Raw genomic sequence first — 18,031 nt, 5'->3', positions numbered from 1 at the left:
ATCAGGGCTCATTCCACCAGGGGATTTGCCTCTTCTAGAGCTTTGGCAGGGGGCGCTCTCTTGCAACATGTTTGTGATGCGGCAGGCTGGTCCTCTCTGCACACATTCATAAGGTTTTATAGTTTGGATGTTCATGTTACTCCGGTCTCTATTATAGCTTCGCTTACGACACATTCCAATGACATCACGCAAGGCTATAAATATAGGTCAATTTCACTGATGTTGTTTTACACATATATTCACAGCTGGTCACGACTAAAGATGTTCCCACAGCGTTGTATAAAGAGCAGCTTCTCGTTCCCACCTTTTCAGGGAACAGGGTTACAGTGAAGTAACCCGGGGCTAACTATGGTTATTACCTCGTCTAGCTCTAGTTCTGCATCTAAGAAATTTTGAAGTGGATAGTCTTGTTGATAAGTTTCATATGAAATGGTGCTTTTTGAACTGTTTAACTCATTACGTGCTCTATCCACTGCGCAAGTTTTTCTGATTTGGAACCATCTTTCTTCTTGAGCACACCACAAGTCTGGGTGGAAGGTCCTACTGCAGTTTTTATAGCTTTGATATTTCAGGAATTTCTTGCAGTTTCCATATTGGAGCAAAGTAGTCTCCCAGTAGTCTTGAGAACATTTCCAAACTGTTGCTGCCAGTACGATATACAGCTGTTGCTTGTGGAACCCCTCTACCCAGGTCCTATTCGCCCTGCTCTGTGTGGGCCTCGAACCTGGGTCTCTGGCATGGGAGTTGGACACTCTAACAAGGAGGCTAAAGGCTACAACCTCTAACATCAGTCGCTAGAGCATCTCTTGAGATCAGAGGAGTGAGGTTTACTCGGACAGCAACTACTAGCTGGCCTCAGTTACACTTGACTTGTGGGTCTTGATTTGAGGGAGACTAGAGCTTGACACTTTTCCTAAAGAACTGAATAATTTGTAAGGAGGCAGACACCCCAAACTTAGTGATTCAGGAAGATTTTATTTATTTATTTATTAGTTAGGGCTGTCTGGTTGGAAGAGTTGAGGGAATTGGGAAGTGAGACAGTGGGTTTACACACTGAGATGTGAGTGTAAGGCACCAGGTCCAGACGCAGGCTGGTGTAGCACCAGAATCCAACAGAGGTAGAAGGTGTTGGGATACTCCACTCCATGAAGGGGTAGGAAAGACACCAGTAAGCTGGGTTGCTACTAGTGTGTCTCACGAACCCAAGCTCTCTGGCTCTTATATTCAGACAAGGGCACCTCAAGCTTGATTCGAAGTGATTCGGGTAGTTAGAGATAGAGATTGATTCAGGCAGCCTTTAGTTAAATATGATTATTATTTTTATTTCCTATGCATGATATTTATATTTCTTATGTATTTGTTGTGATTACTTTATGATTATCTTAACTCATTTTCTATTTAAAGTTTCTAAGTAAAGTTAAAAATATACTTGCACAGTGTTGGGAGAACATCTTAACATCTGTCTCTCCTCTTCCAGCTTTAGGATCTGCTCCTGTCCTGTTTCCACAGCCTCTGGATGATGGACGTGTGAACATCAGCTGTAAGTCCAGCGGCTGGTATCCAGAGCCGAACGTCATGTGGAGGTCAGATGAGCGAACGGCTCTCCATCCTGGAGGAGGGTCTCGCAGACATGGAGCAGATCAGATGTTCTCAGTCCACAGCTGGACGGTCGTCTCTCACTCGGACACTCAACTGGTCTCATGTTCAATGTCTCTCAAGACTGGAGAGTTTAGAGAAAGTAGGATTGAGATACAGGCCTTCATCTCTTCAGGTCAGAGAACATCTTAGAACAAAGTTTTTGTTGATATTCGAACAAAGGCTATGATCACTGTCAGTTTTTGGGATTGACAACCGCATTTACTTACACGTGTGAGTCTCGAAATATCCTGTTAACACAGCGACTAACATCTTGAATACTGTCTGTATGAAAGTGCAACAGGAGTCAAGCCCATATTCTCTTACCAGTAACCATAGCAACAATGACCAAAGAAATATCCAAGATGGCGGTGTCCATAAAACTGAAAAGTCTTATCACTTTTGTGATATGACAAGAGTCTAATCGAGTTCATCCATCAAATCTTCATTAACCGACAGCAGCTTTTATATCTGTGTGGAAAGCGGAGCTTTGAGTCGCATGTAGAACACAAAACAGCTCTGGTGGAGAACAGTGACCGGATCTAAAACTTTCAGAAGACACACAGCTCATATCTCCATCACTATAAGTTTCCAAAACCATACATGATAATCCGCAAAACACAGTAGACGCATTTTTGCAGTGCAGAGCGGCTGTCTCACACTGTACGAGTGACAGACAACTAGTTGTTCAGTCCAGTTCTGTTCACACAGCGCGGGTTTTCTGAGAATGTGGTTGTGAGTCCTGAAAATTTACAGGTGTGACTTCAGTTATAGAATGTGGTTGTCACTCCAGTCAATAACCGTAATGTGTGTGAATGTAACCTCAAATAAAGAACTGACAAACGTATTCTGCTGGTATGTGATCAAGTTTGTTTAAACTCCAGGCTTGTAATAGTTTCCTGCACCTTAATTTTTTTACTGTGATCTTAATTGAAGTTACATCTTTAATGTATATTTTGTGCAAATACAGTATAATTTAAAATCTATTAATTTATTTATAAATATAGCTGCAAACAGCAATTAACAGGGTTCAAGCGCTTTAAGGCCTTTAAGCATATGCGTAAAAAGGTACTATATTTTATTTAGCAAGCCTGTAACAACCTAGATCATTGATGGAAAAGATCATTTACAGCCAATACAGGTAATTTACTAAGTAAATATATGTTTAAAGCTATCGAGGTTATTGAGGTTGAGCCAAAAACCTAGGACTAGCTAGTAAAAGTAGGTTTTTGCAATTATCTCCAATATTAAATGATCGATTCGATTGACAGTGGTGGTCCTAGAGGTAAAGTTGCTCAGAATGAGAAGTTCCACCATATGGTATGAATGACGTGGGTTTGTGAGAAAAATCGTGTGATATACAATCCTTTATGCACATGAAAATTGCGAAGGCGCCCCCTGGTGTCCAGAGATGGAAACTTGAGTCTGCGACTTGGACTCGAGTCGCACTTAAGTCGCAAAAATTAACAACTTGCGACTTGACTTGGACTCGTGAACTACTAACTCGAGACTTGACTTGGACTCGTGAACAAATACCCGAGACTTGACTCGAGACATGACTTGGACTTGAAGACAGACACTTGTGAAAAATACAAGTCTTTTGGCGTGACATTCCCGATTACGTTCTCTATTTACTATCCCACACGATGGCACGAAACATCACATTTTACTATCTATTCATTCCCAAATATGTGCTGCAGCAGCGAATATCAAAAATCATCTCTAAACACACCAAGCCATCAAGCGCGTGACGCATTTGAAGGCACGCGAATTCATTACCCATTAGAAAACAAATAATAACAATAAAGCCAAACCTTACCTTGCAATAAACTTTTTCATTTTATTTGAAAAGCAATCAATTAATCTGAAGGGAAGCTGCGATGCTGCACAGCTGCAGAGGCTTGGTTGTGGTCCATTTTCAAGAACATTTCCTTTTCATTTTTTTATTTATTGTTGCCCAATGGCAGCTGTGTTTTTCGAGATACACAAATGTCCTCATAGATAGTCGGGGCATCTTGGACAAAGAAACGGCATGCCAATATTCAAGTCAATCAGACTGACTGTTGTGTAGCTATAGCTGTTTTTGTGTTTTTTTCATTCTATAGCGCCATCAAATGGGCAGTCGCAAAGGTGTACTGAGTTTGGTGGAATGATCTCATTCAGTTCAAGAGGAATAGTCGTTTTAGTAAAGGTGGCCATACCCACTCTGAATGTTTTGGGGTCCAGTTGTGGACATGAATCAAAATTTCGACTTTTTTTTATAATTATTGACACTCAGACTCCAGAGGATCTTTCTTCACTGGTTTGGTGGTGATCGGGCGAAAAACTAGTTTGCAAAAGTAGGCTTATTTTTTAGGGGTTTACTTGAACCCCTATTAAATGAGCAATTCCTGCAGGGGCCAGTTGCCATTATGTTAAGACCTTGTCTTAAGATCTAGTAAGACCTACTAGCAGTTAGTTAGGGGCAATCAGTGTTACTTTTCGGTAACAAATTAGGCCAATATACGTTTTTATGTAACTGACTTTAAAAAGTTATTAACAGTCTTAAAGATAAAAAAGATGACTAACTTTATGCAACCGGCCATCCAATAAAAAATTTAAAAAAAATAAAATCCCATTCTACATTTTGTTGTTGATCCTGTTTCAAAAGAAAAATGAATTCCAAATGACATTTTTATGTTCACAAAGTTTCAAAAATATTTTTCTACTTGATTGTTGTAATTGATTTATATATTTTGAAGATGTTTAGATTGACCTGGTTTCTCTTTCTCAGATTCATCAGATCCATGGAAGGCTCTTTTCTTTATCGTTCTCATTTGTGCTCTGGGTTTGGTTGGGCTGATCCTGTACAAATACAGACACAAACTAACAGGTAAAATCTGGAGGAAAGATTTCAATTATTTTATCTTCAAAAGATTTTTATGCAGGTATTTTATGCTTATGTGTCATTTTTTCCATCTTTCTTTCAGGGAAGAAAACAGCTAAAAAAGGTAATTAAACTACACATCTTTCATTTTAAGATCCAAAACACATATGAATCAGCTTAACAGAAACATTTTTTGTGGTTTACAAATTCTAGAGTATTTGTGGAAACAATAATTACATTTTTAATAATTAAATTTTCCCTTATTTTAGTTTGTGACGATGAATCTATGGCGGGACTGACAGGTATCTGAAGAAGTTTAATCACTGCAATATCAGCAATAATATCTAAAGCGATCCACTAAACATATAAATATTCATGTTGTAGCAGAAATCTTGTACCAGAACATAATTTGAATGCAATCCGAAGTATAACTTTAATGTGGGAAACTGCCAGTGTAGAATTAAAGCAGAATCATAGACACTCCCACCATCACATTAAATAATGTTTGTTAAAACAAATAGTAACTGTATATGTCCACAATTACAGCTGCAGTTTACTTTCTCTAAAACCATAAATTATTTGTTCTTCAATTAAGCTGTGAAAGACACAAATACAGAAGAACAGAAGAAAGATACAGGTAGGTTATGACTGTCACAGACACGCCAGGCTCCACCTCACCACAGTACCCACGCACTCAATCACCAGCATACTAATCACCGCCACCTGCATCTCATTCACTCTGCAATCACCAGCACTATAAAGCCACCACACTCACACACACTCACTGTCCGGTCTCGTTTGCACTACAGCACTTGTATGCTTACCTCAAGGACTCCCTATCGACTTACTTACCTGCTCCAGCGATCTCCTTCATCTCCTTCGTCTCCTGGTCCCTTTGTGTGCTTACCTACCTGTGTGTGTGAGTGTCTCCAACGTCTCCCTCCATATCATCTCAGCTCACGGATCTGCAAGTCAAACAAGGACAGTATCACTTTCTATTCATCTCTCAAGAACCTGATATCCACTGCTTTCACTCTGTGCTCTTCATATTGTTCAATAAAACTCACCTGGATTGCTTTTACCTCTGCCTCCGTGTCTATATCATAACAGAAGACCGGACCATAACAACTTCACGGCATGAGCACCAACGATCCTTTCCAGGAGCTCGTGGACGCGCTGCGTCGAGCACTCACACCACAACCCTCTACATCGTCACCCTCCAACGCGGCTGTCTCCGCACCCGCCAGCACTACTCCTTCACCTGCATTCACCGCCAGTCCCATGGCCAAACCGGCGCCCTACTCTGGATCGGCGGAGGAATGCAGCGGATTCCTTCTCCAATGTGAACTGGTCCTGGAGATGCAGCCGCACCTCTACACCACTGATACAGCTAAAATAGCGTTCATTATTTCACAACTGCAAGGGAAGGCTCTTCAATGGGCAGATTCGCTATGGACCCAAAAAGGCCCAGTCGTCAAATCCTATTCGGCGTTCGTCTCCCACTTCCGGGAAGTATTTGGGAAACCTCTGACAGATTCCTCGACTGGTGAGAAACTCTATAATCTAAAACAAAGAAATCTCTCTGTTAACGAATATGCCTTGCAGTTTCGAACGCTAGCCGCCACCAGCGGTTGGAACGAGCAAGCCCTCATCACCACTTTCCGTCAGGGGCTGGAACCTACCGTGCGGCTGCATCTCGCTGCATACGAGGACTCCATGGGATTAGAACGCTTCATCCAACTCGCCATCCGCGTGGGGTCCCGTATGCAGTCGTGTATCCAGGAGCACCAGGGCCAGTCATCCATCACCAACCTCCTCCGTCGGTCCGAACCCGTCAGCTCCCCAGAACCAGCTCCAGAACCCATGCAAATTGATCATTCTCGTCTCACCCCTAACGAAAGACAGAGAAGGCTGACCCTGAATCTTTGTCTGTATTGCGGAGCTATGGGGCATAATCTCTCCACATGCCCAACACGTCCTCCTCGACCCGTGGTGAGTGCAATATTTCCCTCCATTCAGAAAATGAAACCGCTCACTACCATTGTAACCCTTACTGCTGTAAATATCTCTGTTCCAGTGGTGGCGCTCCTTGATTCAGGGTCAGCCGGAAACTTCATCTCAGGCGCCCTCTGTAGACAACTCCAACTCAAGGTCTCTCCTTCACCGACGAGCTATCAAATCCACTCCATCACGGGCAAACCCCTGAGCCGTAAACACATCCGTCACTGCGTGGGACCACTTCAACTTGGAGTCGGCGTCCTCCACTCGGAACACATCCATCTGCTGGTTCTGGAGGAATCCACCGCTGACGTGGTTCTAGGGCGCCCGTGGCTGGAACAACATAACCCCAACATCTCCTGGCGCACGGGCGAAGTCCTGAAGTGGGGCGATCACTGCTTCCCAGACTGCTTCCCAGCGCTTCCTGTTCCGAAATCTCCACTACCCCAGTCTCTACTCGTCAACGCCACGTCCATCGAGAGCCCGGTCGAGAAGCGCTCCGTGGATGTTCCCCCGGACTACGCCCCCTTCAGTGACGTGTTCTGCCCGCAACGCGCCTCCAAGCTTCCTCCACACCGGCCATGGGACTGCGCCATCGATCTGCTACCGGGTGAACCAGTGCCCAGGGGACGCATATACCCCCTGTCAATACCGGAGGAGAAGGCCATGGAGGACTACATCCAGGAAGCACTCGAACAGGGTTACATCCGTCCGTCTACTTCCCCTGCTGCTTCAAGCTTCTTTTTTGTGGCTAAGAAGGACGGAGGCTTGAGGCCCTGCATCGACTACCGTGCCCTCAACAAGATCACCGTAAAATTCCGCTACCCACTTCCCCTCGTCCCAGCGGCCCTGGAACATCTCCGCGGTGCCACTGTGTTCACCAAGTTGGACCTCCGCAGCGCGTACAACCTCATCCGGATACGTGAGGGGGACGAGTGGAAGACCGCCTTTGTCACGCCCACAGGACACTACGAGTATCTCGTCATGCCGTATGGCCTGGTCAACGCCCCCTCCGTATTCCAGGATTTCATCCACGAGGTGCTCCGGGAGTTTCTCCATAAGTTCGTTCTGGTATATATCGATGACATCCTCATCTACTCCCGGAGCTTGGCCGAACATCGCCACCACGTTGCGGAGGTCCTCCAGCGCTTACGGCAGTTCCATCTCTTCCTCAAGGCTGAAAAATGCTCATTTCACCAACCCTCCGTCCAGTTCCTGGGGTACGTAATTGATCACAGTGGCATCCGGATGGACGAGGGGAAGGTCTCCGCTATACAGTCCTGGCCCATTCCTACTACCATCAAAGAACTCCAACGATTCCTAGGTTTCTCCAACTTCTACCGCCGGTTCATCAAAAATTACAGTACTATCGTCTGTCCACTCACCAACCTACTCCGTCACCAGCCCAAGTCTCTGTCCTGGTCTTCACAAGCCACCAACGCCTTTGAAACCCTGAAAAGAGCCTTCACCACCGCTCCCCTCCTCGTCCACCCTAACCCGGATCTCCCGTTTATCGTGGAAGTGGACGCATCTACCACCGGAGTGGGAGCGGTCCTATCCCAGCAGCAGGGGGTACCAAGTAGACTCCATCCATGCGCCTTCTTCTCCCGCAAGCTCAACCCGGCGGAGGTCAACTACGACATCGGTGACCGCGAACTCCTGGCCGTCAAGCTTGCCCTCGAGGAGTGGAGGCATTGGTTGGAGGGAGCAACTCACCCTTTTCAAGTTCTCACCGATCACAAGAACCTTGAATATCTAAAGGCCGCTAAGAGACTCAACCCCCGCCAAGCTCGCTGGGCCATGTTCTTCTCTAGATTCAACTTCTCCATCTCCTACCGCCCTGGTTCTAAGAATACTAAAGCTGACGCTCTGTCTCGCCTCTATGCTCCTGAGGAGAAGCCCGAAGAGCCTGATACAATTCTGCCGGAGTCCATCTTCGTGAGCCCCATCCAGTGGTCCGAAGAAACCATTCCCTCCTCCAATGCCTCCACACGCACTCCGCCGGGTTGCCCTCAAGGCTTGCAATACGTCACACGGGCACGTCGCACTCCACTCCTGCACAGCATCCACTCATCACTTGGCACTGGTCACCCGGGGGTCAAGGAGACCCTCTCGTTGCTCAAACAACGCTTCTGGTGGCCCAACATGGCCAACGACGTCAGGAGGTACGTGCAGGGCTGCAGGGAGTGCGCCATCTCCAAGAGCCCACGCCATCTTCCAACCGGCAAGCTCTTTCCTCTGCCCGTTCCTGAGAGACCCTGGTCACACCTGGGAGTGGACTTCGTCACCGATCTCCCCGAGTCTGACGGTCACACATGCATCCTGGTGGTGGTGGACCGCTTCTCAAAGTCCTGCCGTTTGATACCCCTGGAGGGTCTGCCTACCGCCATGGCTACTGCAGAACTAATGTTCAATCATGTTTTTCGCTATTATGGATTACCTGAAGACATCGTCTCCGACAGAGGACCCCAATTTGTCTCCCACGTCTGGAAAGCCTTCTTCTCCCTCCTGGGTGTGACCGTCAGCCTATCGTCTGGATACCATCCTCAGTCGAACGGGCAGACGGAACGGAAGATCCAGGAGATCGGCCGCTTCCTGCGTACCTTCTGTCACGGCCACCAGAACTCCTGGAACCAGTACCTGGGTTGGGCCGAGTACGCACAGAACTCCCTCCGCCAAGCCTCAACTGGACTAACACCCTTCCAGTGCGTACTCGGCTACCAACCCCCGATGTTCCCCTGGGACGGGGAACCCTCCAACGTTCCGGCAGTCGACTACTGGTTCCGGGAGAGCGAGAGGGTGTGGGACTCAGCTCACCACCAGCTGCAGAGGGCCCTGCGCAGACGCAAGATGGCAGCCGACCTTCGACGCTCCGAGGCTCCTGTCTACCAGCCGGGGCAGAAGGTCTGGCTGTCCACACGGGACATCAGGATGCGTCTGCCCTGCAAGAAGCTGAGTCCCCGCTTCATTGGCCCGTTCACCATCCTTCGGCAGATCAACCCCGTCACCTATCGTCTCCAACTCCCGGCACAGTATAGTAGAATCCATCCTACATTTCACGTGTCTCTACTCAAACCTCACCACCCTTCTGTTGTTCCCTCCACAGAGCCTGACGTGGCAGCCGCCGAGCCCCCCCTTCCACTTCTTCTAGAGGACGGCACAGCCTACGTGGTCCACGAGATCCTGGATTCCCGGCGCCGTGGTGGTAAACTCGAGTACCTCGTGGACTGGGAGGACTATGGTCCCGAAGAACGCTCATGGGTTCCCAGGAATGATATCCTTGATCCTCTTCTGTTACAGAACTTCCATACCAACCATCCAGACAGACCTGCCCCGCGACCCAGGGGAAGACCACCACGACGTCGGGGTCCACGGCCCTCAGGAGCGGGCCGTGGGAGGGGGGGTACTGTCACAGACACGCCAGGCTCCACCTCACCACAGTACCCACGCACTCAATCACCAGCATACTAATCACCGCCACCTGCATCTCATTCACTCTGCAATCACCAGCACTATAAAGCCACCACACTCACACACACTCACTGTCCGGTCTCGTTTGCACTACAGCACTTGTATGCTTACCTCAAGGACTCCCTATCGACTTACTTACCTGCTCCAGCGATCTCCTTCATCTCCTTCGTCTCCTGGTCCCTTTGTGTGCTTACCTACCTGTGTGTGTGAGTGTCTCCAACGTCTCCCTCCATATCATCTCAGCTCACGGATCTGCAAGTCAAACAAGGACAGTATCACTTTCTATTCATCTCTCAAGAACCTGATATCCACTGCTTTCACTCTGTGCTCTTCATATTGTTCAATAAAACTCACCTGGATTGCTTTTACCTCTGCCTCCGTGTCTATATCATAACAATGACATATATGCATTTATACACATACACTGTACAGTAATTGTAAAGCTTGTTGTTTCATCCTGTCGCCCTTTCTCTTCCACTTCACTCCACTCTCAGACTGATTAAAGATGAATAACAGTAAACAAACAAACAAATAAATAAATAAATTAATATAATAACAGTGCTGCCCAATCCTGTTCCTGAAGCTCTTCCTGCAGAGTTCATCTCCACCCCTGATCAAACACTCCTTCATGAACTCTTGATGATCACAGACGGTGTGTTGGAGGAGGCTGAACTGAACACTAATGTTCAGCTTTTCTTTTTAATAGTCAATTTATTTTCAGCAGTCATCAAGCTTGTATGCACTGGTCACTGTCATGCCTGTCAGCTGGAGTGCCGATGTGTTCGTAACAGATAATTTCACCAAGCTGATTATTCCCTTTCTTGCACGAACCAATCATATCCAATCATAGCACGATGGAGGCACTGATTCCTCTCATGTGACTGTTCCCCATTCATTCTCAATTACCCCCCATCAAACCCACCACACACTTTAGGGGCTCTGTTTAAACTTTGGGAGGTAAGAGAGACACGGCCTCCCATAACTTTATCTGCGGGTGTCGCTGTTGGACAGTGCTACTTTATAAAAATGATTGTGTCACATTTTGTAATTTTGCATTGTTTTATTTTTGTAATATCAATGATTTTTCAGTTTTTTTGAGGAGACGCTGCCTCTCTTGCCTCCTCAGAGGAAACGCCCCTGTCTGAAAGGCTTAAAAGCTTAATTTATTGTGGTTTACAGTGTCTGGAGAATCTGTAGAAACAGACTGATAATTAATCCTGCCAATGAAATTTTCTCTCATTTTAGTTTGTGAGGATGAACCTATGGAGAAACTGACAAAGGAAGGTACTTCAATAAGTTGTTTGTTTTTTGATTTAATTTCATAAAACTGCTGAAGTGACCCGCTAATCTTTAAATAAACATCTACATACATGTTGTAGTGAAGAAAACATAACAGGGTGGCTCACAAAACATTCAGATTGGGACTGAACTATCCACACACACACACACACACACACAAACAAACACAAACACACACACACACACATTAAAAAATAAACTAGCATTTTTGTTTTGTGCATTTCTTATACCAGGATTGCCAACTGTCTTGTAGAAATTACACAGCAAGAACAATTATATATAATTAGATATTTATGCACCAGCTTAAATCACACAGTGACATCCAGAAGTCTGAGAGCACCAGTGACAATGCTTTATTGTGTTTTTAACATTTTTCATTAATTATTTTATAAGCATGAAGAGCATTTTGTACTTCAGTGGAAAAAGATCTTACCGATTATTTATGTCCTAGTTTTTTTTTGTTTTTTTTTTTTTTTTTTGCAGATTGTCAGTGTCTCAAACTTTTGGACTGTATATTTTACAAAGTGTTGCAGACGCAATACATGTAGATTTCTTTTAAAAGTGTACCAAATATACAACTTCATTATAAGGAATTAACATTGAATAAAAGTTGATAAAACAAATCATTCCTGTTATATTCTGATCATAAGTCTAGATGTTCCCAATTACAGTCTAGATTTCTTTCTCTAAAATCTCAAATTGTTTTTCATTTCAGTTGTGGGAGACGTAAATATAGAAGAACTGAGGAAACATGCGGGTATGACATCACCTCATTTTTATATATGCATTTCATCATCTTTAGTCATTTATGCACATATTTCTAAATTTGATCTCACACACAAGTTAAGGTGTATTAATAATTGTTGCATTATTTTCTTCACAGATCAGATCTCTATTGACCGTGAGCAGTTACATCCACGTCTGATAGTTTCTGAGGACTGCAAAACAGTGAGAAACAATCCAGATTTTAAACACAATATAAAGGGATTTAAATATAATTTATGTGTGTTTGGAGCTCAAAGATTTACATCTGGTCGTCATTATTGGGAGGTTTCACTGGCACAAGAAGATACAGATCCTAAAAACTGCTGGTTAATTGGTGTGGTGAGACACAAACGTAATCGTTCAAAAGACAAATCTTTAACTCCATCAAACGGTTTCTGGTTTCTGTGTTCAGACGGTCCTAATGGCTTTTACACCAACTCTGATCCTCCAGTTAAACTCTCACTGACGCCGAGACCTGAACGACTGGGAGTTCTGTTAGATTATGATGGCGGTCAGCTGTCATTTTACAATGTCAAAGAGAAGAAACATCTCCTGACCATGAGCACCAGATTCACTGGATCAGTCGCTCCTCTGTTTAATCCAGGTGTAGGAGATCAGAGTTCGCTTACAATTCTAGATTGTCCAAAACCTGTAGAATCACCTGTAGAGTCCAGTCAACCTTTACTGATTAACAGCTCAGATGCTTGACTGACCAATCCAGTGTGTTCAAACAGAATAAAGCACAGATACTTACACTGACGTCTTTCCCTCTGACTCCAAAGAGTCCAGATGTAAGTCAAACTCTTCTTTCCCACATTCATCTAGTGTCTGAGAACAGAGATGATGAAGTGTTTTTACAGTCCTTTACAGTCTTTCTTCATCCTCTCTGTCACTAACACACAACCAGAAAATCACAAAAAATGATGCTCAAAAATATTTGTATTTCTTTAACTGTATATTGATGGAGAAACATGATGTTTGAAAATGTTTGATGAAAAATTCTAAAGGTGCCTTCTGATATTTAACAGATGATCGTAGTAATTTGGGTTCTTATTTTTCTTTTATAAAACACTGTAACTGATCATTGAATTGCACGTTGATTTATGTTCGTGTTCGTTTAATAAATTCACAATGATCTGAAATGTAACGTCTGATACAGATGAGGCTGATTCCACACAACAAGATTGAGGAGTAAATGAAACACACATGGAGGAAATAATTTTAGCATCAAGACAGCATCAATAGAAACATTTTTGTAGTTGTAAATATTCTCAGAATCAAAACACAAAAGCTCTGATTTCCTGTTTAACATTGGAATGAATGTTCCCTTACCTGCCTGTAGGTGGCGCTCTCTGCTTTCTGTGCCAGTCTGTAGCTGTAAATAAGAGACACATTCAGATTGATGTTACAGATTTTCTCAGTCGCTTTGGTACAAATTGACACATTACTGTATATGGGATACTGATTGCACGTCACAGGATAGGACTATTTCACAGTATAATGTCATTGTGATATATAAAAGAAAAGAGATGACTGTATATACATACACAGTATTTATACATGTGTTTGTGTGATATAGTCTGTATAAAGTGTATTTACTAGGCTATATACTGTAAAATGCAAGTGTAATATGTTACTGTAAGTATAAAAGTAAAAAATGCTGTAACTGTAAAACATAAAGGTTTACAGTAATATACAGTATTAGAGTGCACATTGTTGAAATTCATGCTTGTTCTGTCTATGAAATTCATTGAATGATTGAGGAAATGGTTGTTCTCCCAACATTCACCTGCACCTTTCGACCCTCCTCAGCCATAAGGTCATGATTGAGTACATGAACCACAATAGTGGCCCTTATTTCATCAGAAACATGCCTACTTCCTTCACCTTATCTTCCTCTTCCTCTGTATTGCATACTTTCCACCACACACCCTTACTCCTCTTCTTCTTCCTCACAACTGTTGACTCTGTTTGTTTCCTTGTTCTTCCATTATAAGAAATTGTAACTCTGTGTTGTGCTTTGTGCTGAGAAGGGGGCGAGCACAGTATACAACACTGTTTGCTGACCGCCACAACAGGAAAAAGAGCAGAAAAAGAAGAAGACTTGAGCGCTTGAAAACAAAGTCCACTTGATAGTGCACACTAAGTATAGGAGGGTTGGCCTTAAGCTTTGAATGTTTGAATATAGTTTAAGTGGAGCAAATTGCAACACTCCTAATGCACAAGTTTTATTTCTCATTATTCAATTTATTTTGTACTTTTATAACACAAGATGAACAGACAGTAGTGCAAATCAGTTTGTTCCACCTAGCAGCATTTTGTCCTCTAGTTAGTACAGTACAGCCTCCTTTAATGTATTAAGCACTAAACAGTAAACAGAACGCATTCTTGCATTGGTCATCTGTGTGAATTTAGCAGGTTCAGTCACACACATACTGTATGTTCTGATGATGTCTGTGTGTTTTACTGAAGGTCATTAATCTGATGTTAAAGTGAAAGTAAACAGGAGGAAAATCAGGAGTACGTTTGATTCTCACTGAATTTGGTCTGTTTTCATTAATGATATTTAATCATTCCTAAGGTCTCTTTTTGAATGGTATTGGGTTAGATATTACTGTGTTGAATGTGTCTAACAGCTCATATTCTTCATAACTAACGGACGGACGAGTCTTTGTCTCTGGTGAGTTTCTTTTTCCTCATTGAATATGACTATGACTGAGTTTGTTTTATTTGAGTCTGTATTTTCACAGGAATGTTGTTGATTATTATCACTTTACTGCTGAATCTCCTCATACAGACTTCTGGTAAGAACATGACAAACACATTTGGATTTCATTCAGTTTTATGGTTTATATTTTCCACACAAGCCAGATTAAATAAAAAATGTTTATATTTATCAAGTAATTCATATATGTGAACACTTTCTATGGGTTATTATTGCACTAGATATAATATTACACAGACATGGGAGATTATTTACAATAGGATCCTGTACAAATACAGACACAAACTAACAGGTAAAATCTGGTAAAAAGATTTAAAAAGAGTTAGTCTTCATGAGGTTTTATGCTTATGCATCTCATGTGTTGATATTTTTGTTCTGTTTTGCAGGGAAGAAACCAGAAGATCAAAGTAACATTGTTAACATCTAAACACAGACAAATGTCGGAGATGCCGGAGATGGTTAAATATGTAATTTAACATGTTATGAAAAGTCTGGAGAATTTGTAGAAACAGACTGATAATTAATCCCTCCAATTAAATTTTTCACTTATTTTAGTTTGTGATGAAGGACCTATGGAGAAACTGAGAAAAAAAAAGGTATTTGAATAAGTTGCTCTTTGATATATTTTAATAGTTAACTAAACATCTTCATGCATGTTGTTGTCACAGACAAGTCAGGTTCCACCTCACTCCCTTACCCACGCACTCAATCACCAGCATACTGATCACCGCCACCTGTAACTCATCAGCACCGCAATCAGCACCAGTACAAAGCCACCACACTCACACACACTCACTGTCCGGTCTCGTTTGCACTACTACACATGTATGCTTACCTTAAGGACTCCAAACGCCATACTTACCTGCTCCAGTCGTCTCCTCCATCTCCTCCATCTCCTTCGTTTCCCGTTCTCCTTGTGTGCTTACCTGCCTGTGTGTGTGAGTGTCTCCGTCAGCTTCAACCATCTCATCTCTTCACCTGCATCTGCAAGACACAAATCAGGACAGTATTATATTCCCTTCATCTCTAAAGAACTCTTCACCTGCTTACCATAACCCTGTGCTCTGCTTATTGTAAATAAAACTCACCTGAATTGTTTATACCTCTGCCTCCGTGTCTCTGTTGTAACAGAAGACCGGACCCTAACAACTTCACAGCATGAGCACCAACGACCCGTTTCAAGAGCTCATGGACGCACTGCGCCGAGCACTCACACCTCAGCCATCGTCACCATCACCCTCCAACGCTGCAACTTCCGCACCCTCCATCACCGCTCCTTCACCATCATTCACCGCCAGTCCCATGGCCAAACCGGTGCCCTACTCTGGATCGGCGGAGGAATGCAGCGGATTCCTTCTCCAATGCGAACTGGTCCTGGAGATGCAGCCGCACCTGTACACCACCGACACGGCTAAAATAGCGTTCATCATTTTGCAACTGCAAGGTAAGGCCCTGCAATGGGCAGATTCCCTGTGGACCCAGAAAGGCCCTGTTGTCCAGTCATATTCGGCGTTCGTCTCTCACTTCCGTGAGGTCTTCGGGAAACCTCTGATGGATTCTTCCACTGGTGAGAAACTCTATAATCTAAAGCAAAGAAATCTCTCAGTTAATGAATATGCCTTGCAGTTCCGAATGCTAGCCGCCACCAGCGGATGGAATGAACAAGCCCTCATCACCACTTTCCGTCAGGGATTGGAACCCAACGTGCGGCTGCATCTCGCTGCATACGAGGACTCGATGGGACTCGAACGCTTCATCCAACTCGCTATCCGCGTGGGTTCTCGTATGCAGTCGTGTCTCCTCGAGCACCAGGGCCAGTCATCTACCACCAACCTCCTCCACCGGTCAGAACCCATCAGCTCCCCAGAACCAGCCACCGAACCCATGCAAATTGATCACTCACGCCTCACTTCAAGTGAAAGACAGAGAAGGCTGACCCTGAACTTATGCCTATATTGTGGATCTCCGGGGCATGTCATCTCCACATGCCCAACCCGTCCTCCTCGGCCCGTGGTGAGTGCTATTTTCCCCTCCATTCAGAAAATGAAACCACTCACGACTATTGTAATCCTTACTGCTGCAAATACCTCTGTTCCAGTGGTGGCGCTCCTCGACTCAGGGTCAGCAGGAAATTTCATCTCGGGCGCCCTCTGTCGACAACTCAAACTCAAGATCTCCCCGTCTCCGGTTAACTATCAAATCCACTCCATTACGGGCAAACCCCTGAGCCGTAAGAACATCCGTCATTGTGTGGGACCACTTCAACTCTGCGTGGGAATTCTTCACTCTGAAAAGATACATCTGCTGGTTCTGGAGGAATCCACCGCTGACGTGGTTCTAGGGCGCCCGTGGCTTGAACAACACAATCCCACCATCTCTTGGCGCACGGGCGAAGTCCTGAAGTGGGGCGACCACTGCTTTCCTGATTGCTTCCCAGCGCTTCCTGTTCCAAAGTCTCCACTCTTCAAATCTCTCTCCATGAATGCCACCTCCATCGAAAGCCCTGTCGAGCAACGTTCCGTGGATGTTCCCCCGGACTACGCCCCCTTCAGTGACGTCTTCTGCCCGCAACGCGCCTCCAAGCTTCCTCCACATCGGCCATGGGACTGTGCCATCGATCTGCTACCGGGTGAGCCAGTGCCCAGGGGACGCATTTACCCCCTGTCAATACCGGAGGAGAAGGCCATGGAGGAATACATCAAAGAGGCCCTCAACCAAGGTTACATCCGCCCGTCTACTTCCCCTGCTGCTTCAAGCTTCTTTTTTGTGGCGAAGAAGGACGGAGGCTTGAGGCCCTGCATTGATTACCGTGCCCTCAACAAGATCACAGTTAAATTCCGCTACCCGCTTCCCCTCGTCCCAGCAGCCCTGGAACATCTCCGTGGTGCCACTGTGTTCACCAAGCTGGACCTCCGCAGCGCGTACAACCTCATCCGGATACGCGAGGGGGACGAGTGGAAGACCGCCTTTGTCACGCCCACCGGACACTACGAGTATCTCGTCATGCCGTATGGCCTGGTCAATGCCCCCTCCGTATTCCAGGATTTTATACACGAGGTGCTCCGGGAGTTTCTCCACAAGTTCGTTTTGGTGTATATTGACGACATCCTCATCTACTCCCGGAGCTTGGCCGAACATCGCCACCACGTTGCGGAGGTCCTCCAACGCTTACGGCAATTCCAACTCTTCCTCAAAGCTGAAAAGTGCTCCTTTCACCAGCCCTCCGTCCAATTCCTGGGGTACATGATAGATCACAGTGGCATCCGGATGGA

General features: G+C 44.8%; 1 protein-coding gene across 1 annotated transcript; it reads left to right on the top strand.

Annotated features, from left to right (window-relative positions):
* Positions 1 to 11,027: 11,027 nt before the first annotated feature.
* On the top strand, positions 11,028 to 13,976 carry LOC125264238 (E3 ubiquitin-protein ligase TRIM39-like). Its single transcript, XM_048183447.1, has 3 exons — positions 11,028 to 11,254; positions 11,985 to 12,026; positions 12,153 to 13,976. Exons 1-3 carry the CDS (start codon positions 11,194 to 11,196, stop codon positions 12,740 to 12,742), a joined length of 693 nt encoding a protein of 230 aa, XP_048039404.1. The 5' UTR covers positions 11,028 to 11,193; the 3' UTR covers positions 12,743 to 13,976.
* Positions 13,977 to 18,031: the final 4,055 nt, after the last annotated feature.

Source organism: Megalobrama amblycephala, linkage group LG3 (assembly GCF_018812025.1).
Source record: "Megalobrama amblycephala isolate DHTTF-2021 linkage group LG3, ASM1881202v1, whole genome shotgun sequence".
NCBI classification, from domain to species: domain Eukaryota; kingdom Metazoa; phylum Chordata; class Actinopteri; order Cypriniformes; family Xenocyprididae; genus Megalobrama; species Megalobrama amblycephala.
Note: the sequence above shows the minus strand (reverse complement) of the source record. Positions and strands in the feature narration are given on the sequence as shown.